The sequence below is a fragment of the Streptopelia decaocto genome (genome assembly GCF_964273445.1).
Source record: "Streptopelia decaocto genome assembly, chromosome: 10".
NCBI classification, from domain to species: domain Eukaryota; kingdom Metazoa; phylum Chordata; class Aves; order Columbiformes; family Columbidae; genus Streptopelia; species Streptopelia decaocto.
In genome coordinates, this window is record NC_138665.1 from 10,257,805 (window position 1) to 10,271,044 (window position 13,240).

The 13,240-nt window shown below is 39.5% G+C and overlaps 1 protein-coding gene across 2 annotated transcripts in view; it reads right to left on the reverse strand.

Moving 5' to 3' along the window:
* DACH2 (dachshund family transcription factor 2) overlaps positions 1 to 13,240 on the reverse strand; it is a 251,589-nt gene that overhangs the window by 117,116 nt on the left and 121,233 nt on the right. For both annotated transcript variants that reach the window (XM_082062043.1, XM_082062042.1), the window contains exon 2: positions 10,925 to 11,040. In XM_082062043.1, coding sequence (XP_081918169.1) covers positions 10,925 to 11,040 — 116 coding nt within the window. The remainder of the gene's footprint in view (positions 1 to 10,924; positions 11,041 to 13,240) is intronic.

Consider the following 13,240-nt stretch of genomic DNA (forward strand, 5'->3'; position numbering starts at 1 on the left):
CCATTTGGACAGAATTACATACCCAAGTATTGCCTAGGGTGTATCACCTGTATGAGTGCTTTAAGCAGATCTCAGCTTTGTTTCTGCCAGAATTTAAAGCAATATTTTCATGCTAAAAACAATATTCAATGCTTTCCAAGGGAATATTGTTCTGTCAAACTCTTTCAAATTAACTGGTACTTAATGGCCTACAACTCACTGCAGATATGTTTCTAGTTCTTAAAAATGTGACCCATCTGAATTTTATCTGCTTTTAAAAGATAGCTCAACCACAAACACTTTTAGTTAATTTTAAATCATAATCAAACTCTCCTCCCCATTCAAGTTCTCATCTGAAAAACTGAAATATTACTGTAACTGTATAGGTTATAATAGAGTCGGGAGCACCTTAAGAGGAGAGCATTCCTCATATTTCCCCACTAAAGCATGAAAAGGCTGCACATCTGAAACAGCTTTAGTAACTGGGTAATTCACATTCAGTAAGTGGATTAGCTGAAATAAGCATAATAAATGAAAGAGAATAAAATAAAAAACAATTTCACACTAAGTGAAGGCTTGACTTATAGGAAGTGGCAGCTCTGATGGCCCAAGGCATAGAATTAGTTTTGCCACTCGATAATTTGACTGATGCACTCGAGTGGCCAGAAGAGGACATTTTCTGCCTGATTTCAGTGTAATCAAGTCACCTGCTCCGCGGCTGCCGGGGCCGAGTGCTCGGCACGGGCTGCAGCGCCGGCGCGTCCTGCCCAGCGAGAGCAGCGATTTCTGCAGGTGTGTGCGGAGCCATGGGGCTGCCAACGACACGGACATTCGGCCCCATCTGTACATTAGCGGGGTTTCATTTGAAACCATGTATGCAATAGGAAAACAATCTATTACCTCCTTTGTTTACACAGTTTGGGAGGGGGTGTTCTCTCAGTTCTGTTACATGCACCGGCAAAGAGCTTAGGCATTGCTTAGTCAAAAGAGGTGACAGATGCAAATATAGAAAAAATGTAATTCCAAGAGACTGTACATATAAATGACATTTTCTGTCTTAACTAGAAATTACTATGAAATTCTTTATAAACAATTACAGCAAGATCTTGTATTAAAAAGACTGTAATATACATGCAGAGATTTGGGAATGGATATGAACAACTTGCATGATGTCATGTCAGTTTTATTCTTGTTTTGTTGAACTGAGGTCAGAATGATAAGTGCAATATATGTGCTCATCTTTAAGCATATGACCAGTTTCACTGATTATTATTATATTTATAGGTAACCTTTCAAAGTAATGATTGTATACTGCATGTCAAAAGAACAGAATTTTATATTTCTATGGAAAATAATATTTTCTTCCCTTCATGCAAATATTAGATTAAGACTGCCCCAGTCAGGAGAGATAATCCACTTAGAAATACCATTACTATTAAAGCGTGTCCAATCAATATGCAAATGTGAAAAACAGTAATTAAGCATTTTATTTTTTACAATTGTGCTATGGTAAAAACAAAGATACAATGTGTATCAACACGATTTAACATTTTATAACCAATTTTCTACTTGACATATGTTACTGCATGACTCATCCACATTTGTCAGAACCGAAGTCCATGATCTGGCAAACTAAATCTGTTAATAAAATGAAAAGGTGACCTTGCTTAATTTAATAAGTCTGTGTAGAAATACTCTTTCAACATGTTAAAGAATTACAAAAAGGTTATCATAGCTCACTTTCATGGGAGAGTACTCTACCTTTTCCAGCTCATTTCTCAGGCTTTTACTGTAATTCATTAGATTACATAAAAACAATGTAGATCATTATATTTTAATAAAGGCTTTCCTTTCCTAATAAAATGTCTGTCATTTACATTCAGGCATGTATTATATGAAATGCTTGTCTTTCTGAAGTAAAGCTTTTCATATTCAAGTCACAGGATGTTGGTAGCTCTAGGAATTATTTTTCTTTGCAAAAGATTTTCAGAAATAATTCAGTTTCTCGCCTGAATCCTCCTGAACTCTGGTCCTACATTTATCTTTAAAACAGGTACAAGAGGGTAGCAGCAACACCAGTTGCCATCAGCATGACTGTCTGCGAAATGATGGCATATATTACTATACTCATTAAGTCAGCTTGCTTTTCTTTACACCAATTAATGTTGACTGTGACAAAATAGTTTATATAATACAAATACATTTCCAGTGAAATCCTAACACGGTCCCAGTCACTTAGTGAGAATGATCAGACAACGAAATCTGTTTTAGTTATGCGAGCTTCAAAATAAATGTGTGTGCCTCTTCAAAATGCTAAGAGATGTTTCCTCTTCATCATGAATCCTAATTTGTTGCCAGCACTTGGCATCATGTTTTATCACTTGGGAAGGGCTGAAAGAAGAGCACGTTCTTCTTGAGCAGGAGGAAACGCCAACCACAGCCACGGCACTTTGTGTGTAACAAAGCACAAGCAGCTTCTCCAGGAAGGAGAGGCCGGCAGCGCTCCTCGCTACACCTGCTTCTCTCCATTTGCTGCACACACGTAAAAAATATGCCAAAGTCTCTCCCAGATCACCAGTGCAGTTTTTCACTACATTACACAGACAGGCTCACATTCTTTGCCTAATTTGAAAACATTTACCCTCTTGCTTTCAGCATAGGAAGCTCTCCCCACTGCAAAACCAATGTGTTATCACAGCCTCAACTCCAGGAGAACTAGAACCAGTATTTTGCAAATCATCCTCAGACAAGACAGATTTCCATCTATCACCTTGGACTCCAAGTGCAAGTTGTTCCCATCACTGTGAGCTGCTCAATGTGACCAGAAAAGAACAAATAACCACCATCTTTCAGGTGACTTCCCAATCAGCACCCATTTCGTTCATATTTTTTCAAATTCCTTTTTGAAAAAACCTGTTGCTTCTTTTCACAAACCCTAGTCCACCCAAGACAGCAGAAGAGTGACAACCACTATGACAATCAGAAGGGAGAATGGGTTTGACACAGACACTTCCTGAACTCTCAGTTCTGCTGAAGAATCCTTACAGAACACATTCTCCAAAACACTACAGGAAGCAGCAAAACATTTATGTTTAAGCAAACAAGTAATCCAACCCAAATCAATGGGATTATTTGTTTGGCTAGTCTCAGAAACATACTGAAGTATTTCACTTGGTTAGGACTCCAGAGGTCTGTATGACAAGGACTGAAGCACAACAGCTGTTCAATTACATTAAAAGTACTTAATAACCTGACCAGAATCCTAACTATGGAAATACTTGGATTTAAACACAGTACATGCTTACTTTTTATTTTAATCCAATGAGATTTATTCCCTAGCTTTCTGAACAATTTGCAGCAGTGTTGTTATAGCAAGGTTTTTTCCAAAATTCAGCCTTACGAAGCTTTCTTTTAGGAAACCACACTACTCAAATCTAATACAGATTTGAATGCTGCATTTTAAGAGAATATTATTCCTGTAAATGTAGTAGACTTTTAGCATTGCAAGTAGATGATGGATCAACATTTTTATGCAACTAAATGTGTTATCCAGCCAGTTACAACTATATGTATTTCAATAGTTATAGACAGTTACCTCTCAAAGTCATAGGAATAAAAGTGTAACTGTGTGCAGATATCTTGAGCTTAACCAGTCTTCTGAAATCCTGCTGGACAAATCTAAAGCAGAGTAAGGCTATCTGTGAGGATCTATGCCTCTTACCTCTGATGTTGTATGCCATAATATTCCAATTTCTGTTGTCAGCAGTAACTACGCTTCTTTCAAAATGGAAAATCGTGAATAGATCTTATGTCAGCCATGGTAACAGCCCAGAATCTGAAGATGCCTGATTTGCCTACCAGAGGATTATCACCCTATAGCACATTTGATGAGTCTTGTAAGCAGCTAAAGCAACAAGACATTCTCCAGTAGCCTGACTGTAACCATTCTTCAATGACAATATAATTTCAATTAATCCAAAAAACAACTTCTTATATTAAAATGCAAGACTGTACAATATGAAGTCACTTGCTGTGATACTGGTTAAAGGTACTGAATGGAAAACATTTCAGACTGTAACTACTTGTTCCACTTATGATATCATAAAGGAAAATAAAACCTAACAAATCTACTCAATTACGTTAGTGTTGTTATTGGCAAAACAGTCCTCCAGAAAATGGAGAGTCCTCAAGATAAATCTCTCATATCTCCTGATACTATTCTTTGACTTCAAGCCACTTCTTGATGATGACTTAGAAGAGCTAAAACAGTTTCAAAGTCAGTTAAAGGTGTGACAGAGAGAAGCAAACAGGTATTAGGAACACAAGAGACCACAGTGCTTTCAGAGACTAAGCCAACAGAAAAGCTGGGAGGAGAGAATGCCACAGATCATAAAAAAAGACAGATGAAAACTTTCTGATTTTGCTAACTCTGTGACCCTTCAGCCAGCTTTTTCAAATGGTTCCCCTTCCCTCTGCAAATCAAGACAAATTCAGCGCAGACTTGCACTGAGTGTCAAGACAATATAATCTAAATTCTCTCAGGGTGACCACAGTGGTTGAACTTTGTAATCTCGAAAGATGTAGGAACTCAGCAGGATCAAATTTCTAAAAATTTTTGTGCAAATGCTTAAAAATGAAAGTATATTACTGAGTTCCACACTTCTTGGACAATAATTAGTAGCTCAGGCTATGTGTAAATTAAATTTACAACAAGGTTAACCATTCAGTAAATTCTCAACAGCTTTAACTGTTCATTTGTCAAAAATGTAACATCCCACCCAGCTAAAGCAGACACTAAAAATGGATCCCTGGAGAAAGATAATATTAAAAGAGAAAAGGAAAGAGAGGAAGCAAGTGACTCATAGTCACCAAATCTAGTTTTCAGATTATCAGAACTCTACTGAAGGGTCGTATTTATAGAGTAATAATATGATCCTGCATTCCTCATTCACTCCAATTCATGCTCCCTTCAGCACCAAAATTTGCTGGTGTGAGACAGGGTGGTACTCAATCATGCAGCACACATGGTCTTTAATTTTAAAATCCAGTTAAATAGATGTCCTAACATCATTTTTTATCTAAGAACATTTCACGATAAAATAAAAGAGTGAGCATGTAACTTATTTGTCAGCTTTACTGTGTGGCGGATAACTTTCCTATGTTACTCACACGAGCTTTCATTTCCCAAAGCTATACGCATTCATTATGACAGTAAAAATGAAGAGTTGCTAAAGAGACGTATGCATTTTTATTATTGTTTGAAAAAATAGATCTTTCCACACTCCTTTGAGCTTCTGAGTGTGTGATTTGTATAAAACATTTCTCATTTTGGGGACACAGCAGATGGAGTGCAGGGCACTGTGGGATATGCCATTTATCACAATGACAGTGCGTAGGTAGCACTGATCCTCTCACCACAGGGGGAAGCTAGAGCTGCAAATGTAGAGCAGCATTAAAAGCCCGACGAGTGGAGTTTGGCAACACTCGTACTACTCATTAACTTAATCATATTAATTTATTAGCCATATATATCAAAGTAACTCACTACTGAATTGTCACCAAGAACAATTTATAAAATGTTAATGTTCCCCATAGGCAGAGGAGTGTTGTGGCATCCTTAATCAGCATGTTTGCCTTTGATTAAAAATAATAATTTCTACCAAGCCAGGTAATGCCAACAATGACAAAGTCATGCATATGTTTCTCATTCCAAGTGGAACTTTAAAATGACATCTACAACAACTGAAAAAAAAAAGGACAATTGTAAACAGTGAAATGAGCCACAGAAACAGGATGTAAACATACAAAAATGTTCAGTTCAGTGTGCTGAGAATTGACAGGGTTCCCTCAATGCTACAATCGGCCGCTCCTGCACTCAGAGGCTCCAGGACTCCTGCCAGCCCTACATCAAGCACCCCGAGAGGTGAAATCAGTCTATAGATGTTCTGCAAAGTGACCCTGAGTGAATGCTTATTCCTCAAATAACAGCTCTTTCTTGGCAGCAGGCTTTACAGGAGAGAGGTAAACCTTTGGAGCCCGGTTTGGACAAGCCCGGCCCCTGAGCCAACACGAGCCGTGGAGCAGATCCGCTGCCTCCAGCCCGTAAGGGACCGTCCCTGCTGCCCCCGCTGCTCCGCTCTTCTGCGCCCAAGCACATCTCACAGCTCCTCAGCCAGGAGAGGCTGGTGGGCACTGGAGCAGCACCAGCCTCGGATGGACGTGAGGAGAGGATCCGAGCGGCCGATGGCAGCGGGGAGCTCCCACCGGCAGCTCTGCACATCAGCAGGGCTGTGCCCACCTTGATGAACAGCAACAGGATGCCAAACATCTTGAAAACTGCCTAACACAGAGACAGCAAATTTAAGTGCCGGAAGACTGCCACAAATACTGTTTACCCTCTTTTTTCTGTAGAAAGACTAAGTGGCCGCTGATATCACTGCTGAATTGAAGTAACATGTGAAGTTATCATACTCCTGTGAACTACTCTATTTATTTGAGTACTACAATGATGTGACTTGGTTTAGTTATTAAAATATTAATTTCACTAAAATATTAATTACATTAAGCTATTCAGTTCACAACAGCTTCTCTTTAACTATTAATAAGACAAAACTACACTGAAAAAGTATTTATATCTGTACAAACAGGTCAATATTTTAATGATTACATTCTTAGAAACTCCAGACAAACAGCTAACGAGACTGTCTGTTTTAACAGTTTATTAAATAAAATGAAGTCACTTCAAGTGAGGTGAAACTGATGTAGCTGACAATGAAAACAGCAGTTTATCTCACAGATTTGGAAATGCAAGTGGTTTGCTTCTGTCACCTGGGCAGACCAGTGTAAGAAACCAGCAGAGACCTGAAGACAGATGCTGGCAGAGGGTTTGTTCAGGAGGCATTGACACTGGAGACGGCCTCAGACGTTGCAAGGAAGACTTCATATAGCGGTTTTCTAACCTTTTTTGGGGACGAACTAAATGAAGGGCAGGAGGACTTAAGTTGGCTTGGATAACTATCAAAAGATCCAACTACTCTTTCAGCTTCATTCCATATCAACAGTTTTCTGAACTAATGGCTTAAATCATATAATGGATTAGAGCTTCCCTCCACACAGCAAACTGCTGCTTCAGACCCTAAAGCTTCCTTGAGAATCTATTCCATAAATAATTCCCAGCTGTCTTGTTAAAATACACTGATGACAAAGACTTGTACATTAACAGGAGATAAAGCCTCTTTTTGTTCATGTCACTTCATCACACTGCATTGTTTGAAGAACTGAGCCTTTGATGACCGTCCCTCTGTGACATACGGATTTTTCCTTTGCCCTCACAGCAGGCAAGGGCACCACGCTGATTTCCACATTTCCTACACGAACACAAGAAGAAAAACACTTTCTCCTAAGTTAACATAAAATGGACAGCACTTAAATATCAGCTCTTGAAGGATGCATTTTGGGCACAGTTATTGTGCTGTTTACGCGGCCCTGACACGCCACCTCACCTTTCTCAATCACAGCAGTTTTAACCACCCTGCTGCTCTAGTCTCATCGTAACTCAAATGTTCCCATTCCCCAAAGGTGGAAGGTACCTACAAATATTTAAAAAGGTCAAGGCTTCACTTATAGCTCCTTCACAAATTACTTATACATCAGAGTAGTGGTAGTCCACTTTGCCAAGAGGTATAAAAATTACCCTGTACGCTGGGAAATGCAGTATGCCTAATTTAACTACCTGTTTATTATGTGAAAATGACCATGTAAACTGAGCTGACACAAACCAAATGGGTGATGAAAATAACAGCACATTTCAAGGAGTGGAAACACAGATGGCTCACTCAAGACTGCAGGAAGTTACTAATCATCGCTCTGTAATACCCTCTACAGACAGATCTGTGAGCTCTGCAGCCAGAACAGCAACTTCTTGAGACCTATCCATCTAACCAAGAGCAAGCCTGGGCGCAAAGAGAAGGTCAAAATGAAAAAAATGCAATGGGTGGATGAATCATGCTGCATTTGCCGATGTGGACTCTGTTACTGACATGAACTTATCTGAAGAAGAATGCAATTCAGATGCTAAGGTTGACACATTAGAAAATGAGGTAGCCACATAAGAAGTGGGTTTTGATGTTTTTTTTTTAGAACAATGTAGGCAGATTAACATAACCGCCTGCACATCTGTGCTATAGGAAGGATGGGCAAGATCAGACACAGGGATTATCAAGGAGTGGACAAGATAACATCCCAAAGAAATGTTCTGGGCAAGTACACTGCAGTCAGAGGAAGCAGGTAACCAAAGAAGTCACCAAGATGTAAAGAGTCGTTCCTGCTTCCATGTCAGCATCTGCTCTACTGGAAGGGATGGATCCAGCCCTACCATGCTATAGACTGTCCTCAGTCTCCGCCCCAGCCTGCTCCTGCTCTGTCACTGTGTGGGAGCAGAGAGCGCTCCACACAGAAAACCTCCATGAGTCAACAGGTCACTGAGCAGGGAGCAGGCAGGGGCAGCAAACAGATTCAGTTCTGTGGGCCAAAACTGTAAGAACCAGAGCCAATTATATGCAAGCAAGATCATAAATAACCAAATTAAAACTTAGCCTGTAGAAAACAGGTTAATACTCTTGAAAATTTTCTCCCAGTCTATTATCCACCACTCAGAAGTCTGGAAGGAAAACCTCTATTCTGTGAGAAATGTTAAAATGCATTTTGTTCTTAGTTCAGCCAAAAGGAAAGAATCTGATTGCGAGAGTGTGGAAGGCAACCAGAGCCATCAGTAATTAAGTGTAAATAGGTACAAATAAAGCTAATGGGGGCTTCATATCCCGGGAGCTCCATTAAGTTTACAACAGCTCAAATCCCCAGTAAATTTACAACTGGCTCTTTTGTCACCTTTCCTTAGTCAGTGATTCCCCCAACTTTTACACTGTTCTTTCTTTATGAAAAAGATAGAACAACCCCAAAACTTCAGGAGCTCTGATTCCTGAGGGACAGGCCTGCAGTGAAGCCGCCAGCGCGGAGCTGGAGCAGTGTGGAGCTGCCTCCTCTCTGGGGACCCGTCTTGTCCAGGGCCCTCAGTGACACTGGGGTGCTTCGGAAACGCGCGTTTTCTCCCGCCTACAAGCTGCTCGTGAAACTCCCTTTCAGCTGCATGAGGCACATTGTCTGTGACTTTTGGCACTTGGTCACGCAGAGGTTTTCACCGGTGGCTCCCGGGGTCACGGAGGTGGCCGCCCCCGGCCCTGGCTGACAGACAGCCCCCCGGGGCAATCTGCCCATGTAACGCGCCGCGGCTTAAATCAAGTGGGTTGAATCCCAGTCATCGCTTCAGACTCCACACAACTTACAACAACCTAGAAATTCAACTTAGCAAATTTTTACTCAAACCCTATGACACTCTAACTAAGTGAGAGGCACAGAATTTGTCTATGATACCGTTTTACTGTGTATACTCCACACACTTGCATCATAAAATATTTCCCAATTTAAAGCAATGTGGTAGCCTGCATAATTTGATGTCCTAGTTGCAAACACACACGGGGTGGAAAAGCAATAAGGAATATTCTGGTTTCTGACAAGAAATTACCAATGCAAGGTTGCTCCTGTGCTCTCCTGTCTATTGGTAATAACATAAACAACACTCAAATTCATGGAATCCCTGAGCAGAGAATACAACAGAGCTACTAAACCCCCCCCATTTATAAACTGCTCGCAAGAGTAAAAATGCAGCTGTTGGTCCCTGCCACAAACACGAACAGCACATGAAGTTGCACTAGCTCAGCTGCGGTGCATGGCTCTAGAAAAATCCTTTCAAACTTTATTACCTACTCCAGTTAAGGTTACAGGGACCATTGCTTAAGAATGTTCATTCCTGCTTCCACAGTGATACAAGTTATTGATTCACTGTGAAGTCTTTGTGACATCTGGAGTTGTAGGACAAATTAAAGATCTCGGCTTTGGTCCTGAGGCCGGGGCGCTCGGCCACAGGGCCACAGGTTCTGCAAGCAGAGAAATCGGCAACAGCAGGACAGAAGTCACTAGATCCTATCAATCATTTTTTTTAATTCTGCTTTTCCTACAAGATGTTCTATGACTTTATATTCTGCTAAACTCTTCACTAAGTTTGGTTATTATGGAGATTCAATATATTTAGACTGGACTTTGACAGTACTGCTAAAACTGCTAAGCTCGTTGAATATTTCAACAACTACTTTTATGACTATAGTCTGTTAATATAGCTTTATTACCAAAATAAACTTACCTTTAGCACACGGCAATTAATAAAAAATTAAAAAACTCATCAGGATAGAACAAGATTTAATTTAAACTCTATTAATAAATTAATGATGTGAAATAAAATACTATGCACTAAATTATGTTTAGGGCTTGTTTATAATTTCACATATCTTCACGCTAGTTTTTTCATATGATGATATTAAATGCAGATTATTAAAGTACAATCCACTGTGGCAATGTGGACTTATCTGCTTTTCAAGTGTTTCTTCTATAATTCGTACAAGCATTTCTCTGTCTTCCCAGCATACATTAATGATGTTACAATACAATACGCATTAGCCACGCTGTTCATATCCCACGAGAACTAAAATACACATGCATTCGGAAGAACGAGATGCATGCTACAGGGCTCTCTGAGACAATAGTTCATTTTCTCAGGGTTTTTTTTTTTTTTTCTTCTACTAAAATAACACATTTAATGGAATTTCCTGTAAGGAAATTACAATTAATAAAGAACTAAATTACAAATCCATTAGATTTCAGTCACTGCAGCAACAAAACAGACTTTTCATGAACACTCAAAAAATCCAATAATGTAACCTCTGGTAAAGCCTGAAAAAGCCCTGAAGGACAAGGCAGTTAGATCAATATTAGTTTATTTTAACTGCTGTGCAGTATGAAGAGATGAGACTGATCATCTGATGGATTTTATTACCTGTCGGAGAGATAAGTCCTGGTGATAAGAGGCCTGGAACTCCATGGGGCAGCAGACGTGCATTTTCTTGGATCGCAACTCCTAGTGAACGCTTGGGGGGTCTTCCTGGTCGTGAGCTGATAAAATAAGAGGATAAATGAAAATGCATTTACTTTTTGAAATATTTGCTTATTACACACGGTATCGATTTGTATAAAATACGTGTACCATCAATGATACACAAAAATATATTCAAAATTCTTGCTTAGGAAGAAAGAAAAATAAGGTGATTAAACATACAGGAATTGTATAGCTTTCAAATGAACTAACAACAAACTGCCAAAGAGCACTTATAATTAACAAAATAATAGTCACATAACCTGGCAGGGGCTGGCGCAGAGGGGTCTCAGCAGAAGCTGCCACCTGTGCCACCCGCCCGCACCCCGGCAAACCACCTGCTGTGCTGCCTAAAGACAATCTTAAACCTCGCCTGTGAGCCGTGGCAGATAACCGCCTGCTTCTGAAGATGCAGCAAGAATTTAACACTGAGTTTGTCCCAAAACTGACAGCTTTACAGATTTGCTGGTGTTTTTAATTATTACAGGTAGGTTAACCCAAGAATGTTAGCCTAAGCTGTCAAAAACCTCACCATCCCTTGACCAGCTTAAAAATTATGATTGCGGTTTTTAATCCAAAATGTTAAAGGTCTGTTTACAGACCTATTAAATTTAACTATTGTTTTCAACTACCACATTTATCCCTTACAACAGCGTGCGTACATGTAATCATTCTACACAGCTGCCATCATATTACAGAGATTTGCAGACCAAAAAGCATTTGAATCAAATCTTCCCCAAGCCAGCTAATAAAAATACAACCTCTTCGTGCTTGGAAAAGTATCGCTGCTTCTCTTTGGTCACAAGAAATCTCACTCTGTCGAATAACAGAGCTTTTGACAAAATATAGCAAAACATTGTATAAAATAACTAAGCTGCAACAATGAATGAGCTTGGAATAGAAAGCATTTCCAAAATGACTTCAAGTTCACAAACAAATTTCAGTTAAACCTCACTCTATCAGCTTAGAGAAGCAAAGCCCTCCATCAATGTGAGACAAACTCTGCGTTTCAATGAAGACAACTTCCAGCAACCCTACACAGAGGTACCATTAACCTGTTCATTTTTCACAGTCTGCTAGCGTTATTTTGTTTTACTGTACATCAAAGTAGCACAAAATCATTTTTTTGGTTTATTATTTTATCTCTATAAAACTATTCCTCCCTCTTTTTAGCTTTGGCTCTATCTATTTTGTATTTCATATTATTCAGTACTTTTTCCATTTTTCTTGCTTTATGCTTCGTTTATCATACCACGATGGCTATGTAGTAAAGCCTACTACAAGAGCCCAGACTCACGAGGCTGTAATAAAGTAAACCTAAAATAAGAGTGCCTGAGTTTCACAGGAAGGTAGATACACACATGCATTCTCAATTAACATCACCTGCTGAAATCATCCCCTGCACAAGAACCTTGTCTAACAGACAGTACTAGGCTGGTACGTGGGGGTTTTATACAAAAAAGAACTGTTGCTGTCTGGAATTCCAGCAGTCTGTGCGTGCACACACGCACGTGTCAGTGCTCAGTTGGCACTTACTGTCTCTGAAAAAAATTACAAACCAGCTAAAATTAGCAGCTTTCTGTAACGGAAACGCTCAATCAACAAAACTACAAAACTCTCTCCTCAAGCTCAAATACTAACAAATCTTCTGCATAAAACTCCATATGTTGATAATAATCTAAGAAAAACATTGTAAAAATTAAACAAAGCATTTTAAAAGACTTTATGAAGAGACATTTTATTTATTCTCTGAGATTTCAGAGGGGGAGGAAGAGAGACAATTGAGTTTCACTCCTGGTTATGCAGTTTTTGCAGGGACACCAATTTATGTGGGTGACTGTTGATCCTGCGCAGACAATCGCAGCCCACGGGTCTACCAGATCAGAAAGAACCGCTGGTGTCTTCAACACCGTGTTCTGGAGTTCACGTGTGAACACCGTTAATCCTGTTCGTCTGGTTCTAATAATACAGAAATCATAAGGCAAGGAGAATTATCATTTGGGGAGAGTAAGACATCATTTCTTATTATGTAACTATTAGCATACAAATATTAACTTTATTTAACACTACTTCTCCTAATCTTTTGTCGCCCTGCTCTTTTACTGCATTTTCTTTCACCTTTTCCTTTATCTCATTCAAGAAGGTTGTCTATTCAAGGAGGTAGAACAATCTTTCCCTCATTGATAACAAAGGAAGCATAAACAGGAACGTTCAGCTTCA